The 8,179-nt window shown below is 54.4% G+C and overlaps 1 protein-coding gene across 1 annotated transcript; it reads left to right on the top strand.

Moving 5' to 3' along the window:
* The first annotated feature begins 1,172 nt into the window (after positions 1–1,172).
* Positions 1,173–7,774, top strand: TROAP (trophinin associated protein). Its single transcript, XM_057702518.1, has 15 exons — positions 1,173–1,274; positions 1,523–1,677; positions 1,780–1,966; positions 2,501–2,658; positions 2,745–2,882; positions 3,073–3,155; positions 3,836–3,888; positions 4,354–4,457; positions 5,406–5,522; positions 5,630–5,713; positions 5,813–5,872; positions 6,113–6,247; positions 6,396–7,029; positions 7,302–7,495; positions 7,641–7,774. The coding sequence occupies exons 2-15, from the start codon at positions 1,534–1,536 to the stop codon at positions 7,686–7,688; spliced, it is 2,139 nt and encodes a 712-aa protein (XP_057558501.1). The 5' UTR covers positions 1,173–1,274; positions 1,523–1,533; the 3' UTR covers positions 7,689–7,774.
* Positions 7,775–8,179: the final 405 nt, after the last annotated feature.

Raw genomic sequence — 8,179 nt, 5'->3', positions numbered from 1 at the left:
GCAAAGTGGAAGGTATTCTAGACAGAGAGTAGAAGGAACATGACAAATTTCAGGGATAGGAAGCGGCAATGGAGTTAGAAAACAGAGAACACGGGGGAAAGCGGTACAAGATGGGGAATTTGAGTGGGGAGAGGTCAAGGCACAGTGGTAACATGACCAGATTTGCATTTCGTAAAGATTACTCTAATTGCTATATGGTGAACGGATTATTGTGGAGAGCAAGAAAGAATGGAGGGTGGGAGGCTTTTGCAATCCTCTAGGTGAGATTAGGGTGGAGGTAATGAAGAGGAAGAAAATAAAATAATTTCAAAGACAATGAAAAGGTGTGAAAGAGAAATTGGAAGGGGAGCGAAAGAGGAATTCAAGAACAACTCCTAGGCTCCTGGCTTGTGTAACAGGAATCACTGGAGTCAGGGGGAGAATCCATCGCCCATTTCCCATTAGAGGTTAACCTCCGCCATTCTAACCAGGGTGTTCCACGTTTCCTCATGTTCACACCCCCGCCTGCCAACAACAGGCAGGTTCTACACCTCTCCCCAGTCCTCCAGGCCTGTTGTGTTGAGCTCCAATGTTTTGAGTCTTGTTTCTTATCTGTGAGATGGAGACCACACCTCACCATTTGTAAAGCCTGAGCGAAAAAACGACTGTTTCTTTACTTTTTGTTATTGTTAGCCTCAGTTCAATTTTCTCCAGCCCTTTCCGCCCGTTTGGAAGCAGCTCCTCGGCCCAGGCACAACACACAGACGTTTCTTACAACGTGTCCGGAGCGGCGTCCCCAAAGCTTGACGGCGAACTCTGATCAGAGTCTGGTCAGGGATTCGGGACAGCCTCCAACTCCGTCGGTGAGCATCACTCAGGACGCCTGCCCTCCCCACCATGCCGCGAGAGGGGTCCTTCCCGCACCCGTCCCGAGACCTCGCGAGAGTACGCCCGCGCCCGTTGTCGCCCAGTTTCCGAGCCCACGCTTTTCCCGGCCTCAGAAAGGTCTCCTCCTTCCTCTTCCACCCCGCGCTCCGCTCTCGGATTGGCTGGTTGAGTCGGGTCAGTTTTTTTCCTGGCCGGAAAGCGGCTCCGCAATGAGTCCTTTTAGCCCCGCCTCCGAAGCCTGTGGATTGGACAGCTGAGTCCTGCGTCACGTGCCTCCGCGGGAGCGCCGACGAGCCAATCAGGAGCTTGGCGTATTTTACAAACTGGGGAAGTACCTGCAGCAAAAGCCGAGAGAGCCCCGGGAAAAAGCGAAGAAACTGGGGGCGACCCTGAGGGGTTCCGGGGAGGTGCGGCACTGGGATTTGGAGGGAATGAGGGCTGCCGGGGTTCGTAAGGAGGAGAGGCAGTTCGGGGTCCTGGAGCGAAAGAATAGGCTCAGGGTGCCAGGGGGAGACTCCCAGAAAAGCGGCCTTGCAGGCGGCGGGTCTTCAGGACGCATGGATTTGGGCGGAGGTGGGAGTATCAGGGTTGTCTGGACGCAAGCCCCGTACTGGCTGACCTTTGATCCCTGATCCTGCGTTCTTCTCTGTCTCAGCTGTAGTCGTCATGACCACCCAACAAGCCACGAAGGATCCTCTCCTCCCGGGTGTATCTCCTACGCCTAGCAAGATTCCCGTTCGCTCTCAGAGACGCCCGCCTCTCCCCAAAGTCAAACCCAGCGCCGTGGACCAGGAGAACCAAGATCCAAGGGTAAGAGGGGTCGGGGGTGAAGACAGTAGCTACAAGGAGGTAGCACACACCAGCAATGCACCCCAATGCTGAGCCCTAGCTTTTTGTTCTCCCATCCCCCAGAAGTTGGTGCAGAAGCTCAGTATTCAACGCCCCTTGGTTGATTCAGCAGGCCCCAGGCCAAAAGCCACACGTCAAACAGAGCAATCGGAGAAATTGGTGGGGAGTACTCAGCTTCGCAACCCCTTGGAGGAGCTCAGGCCTAGCCCTGGGAGACAAAATGTGGGGCCTAGGCCCCCTCTCCAGACAGGTACCTGTTGGAGGCTTGAAAAACAGTTTCCTTGACTGGGTAGGAGAATGGGTTGGGTGCAGAGGGGTTTGGGGGCTTTGCAGTCCCTGGGTCTTCTGCTTACTATAATTCCTAATCCCTGCTCCTGGAAAACTGTTTGCTTTTAGAAGCCCTTTCCTATCTTCAGCGAAGTGTCATCTCTTCTAAAGCTTTTTCTGGCTCCCCCAGTCACAGGCAATTGCTCTGTGTTCTAATGCTTTACTGTGCTTCTTTTTTAACATGTCCATACTCTGGTTTGAATCTGTTACCTCTGTATAGTTTGATGATAGCTTCCCTGAAAAGGGGGGCTTTGTCTTATTCATCGCTGGGTGCTAGTGCCTAGAACAGCGTCTTACACAGAGTAAAGTCCTGTGAATTTTTAGCGAGCTGAGTTTGGTTATATGAGTCTTCTTCGGCTCACTCTTGCACCTCAAGGTGACTGTGCTAGGTTCCCTGGCCCCTCAGCCTCCCCCCTTCCTGTGCCTCCTCACCTTTCCTTCTCCTCTTCCCTTGCAGAGGCTCCAGGGAACATAGAGTTTGTGGCTGACCCTGCAGCCCTGGCCACCATCCTGTCAGGTGAGGGGGTGAAGAGCTGTCGCCTGGGGCGCCAGCCCAGTCTGGCTCAGAGAGTACTGGTTCGAGGGAGCCAGGGAGGCACCATCCGGAGGGGCCAGGTAAAGAGCCAGGATAGGAGATCAGGCTGGGGTAGGCCAAGGAGGGAATCCTGAGCCTGTACTGATAGCCTCTTTTGGGCTCCTAGGATGCCCGGGCCTCTGCATATTTGGCCCCCAGAACCCCCACCCACCGACTGGACCCTGCCAGGGCTTCCTGCTTCTCAAGGCTGGAGGGACCAGGACCTCGAGGCCGGAACTTGTGTCCTCAGAGGCTAGAGGCTCTGGTGAGTGCCCTTGAGGGGCTGGTACTCAGTGCTCTGGGATCTCCTTCCAAGGACAAAGCTGACCCTTAGGAGGGAAGGTACCTCCTGATGAGCCAGAGGGGTTGTATGGAGGCTGATGGGGTTGGTGGTGAAGCCTGAAGGTTTGGGGCCTGCCTCTGACTCTGCTTTTTCTCTTGTTCCTATGGCTCAGATTCCACCTGCAGGACCTTCCTTTCACCCCTCCGCTCCCTCCCGTTTCCAGGAGCTAAGAAGAGAGACAGGTGGCAGCAGCAAGTGAGGAGAGGGTCATTTGGAAAAGAATGATTCGATGTCTGATATAGGGGTCCCTCAGAGCTGGGGCCTTCCGGTAGCTTTAGGACTTCCCACCAACCCAGGGGGGAAGGGGGAAACCTGTGAGTGCTGAAGGTGAGCCCTTACAGTAGGGGTCAGGCCTTCATAGACAGGCCTCAACATGCCATCAGTTTCTTCAGGTTGTGGGGTGAGGAAGGGGACAGAATGAAAGGTGCCATCTCTTTTATTTAGTGGCTAGAGTATAGACTATGGCAGTAAATGAAATCTGGGTTTGATTCCTATTCCTGACTCTTAGTACTTACGAGCTGTGCAAACTTGCCTTACCCTCTGAACTTCAGTTATTTATTTATTTATTTATTTTATTTTATTTTATTTATTTATTTTTTTTTTGACTGCGCTGCTGCGTGGCTTGTGTGATCTTAGTTCCCCAACCAGGGACTGAACCCGGGCCCTCAGCAGTGAAAGTGTGGAGTCCTAACCACTGGATCACCAGGGAATTCCCAATTCCATTTCTTTACTCTGTCAAATGCGGATAATGTTTGTATCATCATTTGAGGTTGTCATGAGAATTAAGTGAGAGGATGTTTGTAAAGCACTTAGCATGGTGCCCAGCTCATACTTGGTACTCAGTGACTGCTGGCTTCTGTCCTTACTGTCATCAGGACTTCAGGGAGCCAGGCCTCAGCATTGCTTCTGGAGACCTCTGTTCAGCCTGGTGAGTGTGTCTGGCCATGGGGAAAGGACAGGAGCAGGGGGAGCTGCTTGTAGGGAGCAAAACAAGAGAAAGCTCAGCAGGCTGTGGGGGGAAGGCCAGATCAGAAGGAGACAAAGAGGAAGAGACCGTCTTGATAGCCAGAGGTTGGCCCAGTTGTACCTGTGTCAGAGGAGGTGTTCTGCATTTCTACCCTCTCTCTGCCACTTCCTGCGAGGTTTACCTGCTCTGTCCTCAGCCCCGAAAAGCCATTACCACTCTCCTAGCCCACTCGGTATTCAGATTAATGAGTGACTACGCATTAATAGTGCTGGGCTTCAAAGGGATGCTGGGTGGGTCCCCACCCCTGATTGTGCGGTGGGAGCTGTCAAACTGGCATACCCTCTTCTGAGGTTGCCAGATTTCGATGTGTGTTCCAGACACTAAAGCAAATTTCCTGTCTCCTCCTAACTTCCTCTCTCCCTGAAGGAGAACATGAAGTTGTCACTCACTCAGATGAAGGAGGAGGGGGCCCCCTGCATCTGGCCCAGCGGGTACCATTAAAAGAAACCCGAGAGATAACCCACACCAGGGTAAGATGGGACCCTCCTGGGCTGGGGGAAGAGAACAGAGGAGATGCATGGGGTGATTCCCCAGCAGCAGCGGAACTGAGGATTGTGGGTAGAACCAGGCAGTCTCTGCCTGGATCTCAGCATGTTAACTGGGTCCTGGTTTGCCCTAGATGGACCCAAACCCTCTCCAGAGTGGGACTGGCCTCTGTTTACCAGGTGTCTGGGGCCTAGGAGTGAGAGGCCACAGTCTGGTATATATTTGTATCACCATCAGATCAGTGCTGAGAGTGAGACAGATCTGACAGTTCATTCATTCACTCCACAAGGGTTTATTGACCAGCTACTGTGTGCCAAATGATGTTCTAGGTTCTGGATATACAGTAGGAAATAAGTTCACATTCTAGAAGGGGGAGACAAAAAATTAACATACACATAAAATACATAGTATGTCAGATGGTGATAAGTTATCTGTTTTTTTTTTTTTTAAAAAGTAAGGCATTGAAAGGGAAGGAGAAGTGGAAGGGGATGGCTGGTGTTGCAATTTCAGGTAGATTAGTCAGGGGAATCTCATTGAGGTGTGGCTAAGTGAAGAGCAGAAAGAGTTGAGGGAGTGAACCACATAGGTATCTGGGGGAATAATGTTCCAGGCCACAAGAACTGCAGATGCAAACATAGGATGTACCAGGTGTGTTTAAGGATCAGCAAAAAAGCATGGCTGAAGCAGAGTGAAAAGGACAGGAAGTGAGAGGTTAGAGCAAAGACAGGATCAGGTTGGGTAAGGATTTATAAACCAGTATAAGACCTTGGCTGTTACTTGCAATGAGTGGAAAGCTGTGGGGAGGGAGGATGAACAAGGGAGGGACATGATTTGATTAGATCTTAAAAGAATCACACTGGCTGCTGAAGTGAGAACAAGACAGAGCAATGCCAAGCTGGAGGGATCACTCCTCCACCTGTTCTTCTCCACAGGATGGCCATGACTCCTGTCTGATGCCCTCCCCTGGCCCCGTGGTGCCACCTGCCGTCATCCGGCCATCACCCTTTGGACGGGCTCAGCGTGTACCCTCCCCTGGCCCCTCAGCTCCAGTTTGTATCCACAGCTCCTGGGGGCTGGGCAGGGGCAGAACAGTCTGGCTGGGACCCCTGCTAGGTCTCAGTTTTGTCCCTGCTTAGCCACCCTCATCTCTCCCCAGGCCTCGTATTCAGTGTTGCGGCGTCTTGCCATTCGCCCCAAGACCCAGTTCACGCCCCTCCCGTCGGCCCCCAGAGGTCAGCAGGTAAGAGAGGGCAGGGGAGGTAGCTGGCATAGACCAGGGCTGGGGGAGGAAGGGGATGGATGGGTACAGGAGAGTCATGCCATCTCACTTCCATCCCAGGCCCGATGGTTGAGTGGCGTCTCCCCTCACCCTTGCCCCGAAGAGCCTACCCTGCCCTGGGTAAGTATCTGAAACCTTCCCATGCTGAGATTCTTCGCTCTGTCCTCTTGGCCTAAGGCCCAGCAGTTTTGAAGCAGGTGGGCTCTCTGGAAAAGCGGCCTACCTCTCCCGCTTCTCTGCTGCCCCTCCTAATCCAAGTCTAGGGCCTGATTCCTTTCTCATGTGGTGGGGGACTCAAACTAGTCTTCTTCTTACCCCAGCCTGACGTCCTCATGTGGTCCCTCTCCTCCCATGTGGCAGGAGCAGATTGCAGTCCGGTTATTTGACCAGGAGAGTTGTGTAAGGTTGCAGGAGGGGCCTGGAAAGCCACCTGTGTCCACTCCTTATGGACCCCACCCCAGTAGAACCCCCAACCTCCTGGAGCTGAAGATGCAGGTGGGCTCATGTGGGAAACAGCTTCGATGCCTGATGGGCAGTGACAGGGCTGGGAAAGCAAGAAACAGGAGGGGGGGGGCAGGCATGGGAATAGGACAGTGTGGGTACAAGACGCACTTCTTGACATCACACTCTCTCTCACCCACAGCGCATCAATATCCTGCAACAGCTTTTGCAGCAGGAGGTAGAGGGGCTGGCGGAGGGCAAGTGTGCCCCCCTTAATGGAGGCTCCTCTCTGGATATGGTTGAACTTCAGCCCCAGCTGGCTGAGATTTCTAGAAATCTGAATGCTCCAGAAAAAACATCTGGGGCTTTTCATCTTCCTGAACCGTTAGAGCACCCTGGGCCACCAAAACCCTACCTTCCAGAGGAGTGTGGGGAGCCAGAGCCCTGCCCCGGAGCAGAGCCTGAGGTAGCTCCACTCTGCTCTCCAGCAGAGCCAGGGCCCTCAGAGTCCTGCCGTAGGAGGGGGCCTGAGGTATCAGAGCCCTCCATCCAGGAACAGCCTGAGGCGTCAGAGCCCTGCCCTCCAGGAGAGCCTGGACCCCTTCAGGCCTGCCCCCAGGGGCAGACAGGACTCCCAGAGCCTTCCCCTAGGGTAGAACCTGGCGTATCAGAGGCCTGCTCCCCGGAACTCAGAAGTTCAGAGACCAGCCCACGGCCCTGCTGCCGTCCGTGGGCTCCAGCGACCACCAGTCTGACCTTCTCTTCCCAACGCCCACTTTGTGCCAGCCCCCCTATCCACTCACTCCAGTCTCTGAAGCCCCCAACAGGCCAGACAGGTAAGGAGCTGGTTAGAAGAGGCTGTGAACAAAGGAGGTCCTCATCGCTTGCTGGGAGCAGGGCCTGCCCTGCACCAGGTGATGCCACGCTTTCTGTCCCCTACCTACCTTGTCCCAGCCTGGCTCTCCCACCGGAAGGAGCGGGGGCTGCACCTTCAGCCCGGTGCTTTAATTGGCTTGGCCCTTGGTGGGGAAGTGGCAAAGGGCAGTATCTGGTGGGACTCAAGGACTCCAGAGTCTGCCCTGAACTCTCTGTGGCTCTTGGCCCTCAGGCCCCAGCAATCTGGCCCCTCAAGCCCTGGCCCTGAGGCAGCGCCTCAAAGCATGTCTGACCGCCATCCACTGCTTCCACGAGGCCCGCCTGGATGACGAGTGTGCCTTCTACACCAGCCGAGCCCCTCCTTCAGGCCTCACCCGGGTCTGCAGCAACCCTGTGGCCACGTTGCTCGAATGGCAGGACGCCCTGGTGAGCCTCGGGTCCAGCGCAGAGGCCTGTGGGAAGTAGGAAGTGGGGCAGGGGGCCAACCTTGGCTCTTTTACAGAGGTCAGTGGGAAGAGCTGGTTACAGTTCAAGGATGGCTGGACTGTGATGAGGTCTTCTTTCTCCCCAGTGTTTTGTTCCAGTCAGTTCTGCTGCCCCACAGGACTCTCCATCGTGAAGCATTCGCCTCCACCCACTCCTGTCCTGCCTTTCTCCTTCCTTTTAACCCTTATTTATTTTCCACACCATGGACTGGAAACTGACACCCTTTTGTCCTTCAATAAAGTTTCTAAAATGTCCAAATGACTATTTTCCTCCCGTCCTACCTAGGCCAGCTACTGCTGTCGCTCTTCAATTGTCCACATGGTGGCAGTGTCCTCCAGCTTAGAGGCCAGCCCTGGGGTCTCAGGCTCCCCAAGGCTCCCTCCTCACCTAGAAGCTGTCCCAAGTCATCCGACTCCTACCCACCCCTCCCTCCCAGCAAGCTCTATGAGTGAGTGTTCTGTGGGGGGTTGGAGCAAATGTGGGCCTTTGGGGGCCTGCTTTTCTCTCTGCTCCCTGAGATCTTGGCTACTCCCAGGAGCTGCCAGCAACTCCCTCATCACCTAGAGCTCCCTAGAACTCTCCCCTTATCAGCCCAAAGCGGAAGCACCAGACCCATATCTCTGG

The sequence above is a fragment of the Hippopotamus amphibius genome, chromosome 12 (genome assembly GCF_030028045.1).
Source record: "Hippopotamus amphibius kiboko isolate mHipAmp2 chromosome 12, mHipAmp2.hap2, whole genome shotgun sequence".
Lineage (NCBI taxonomy): Eukaryota > Metazoa > Chordata > Mammalia > Artiodactyla > Hippopotamidae > Hippopotamus > Hippopotamus amphibius.
Note: the sequence above shows the minus strand (reverse complement) of the source record. Positions and strands in the feature narration are given on the sequence as shown.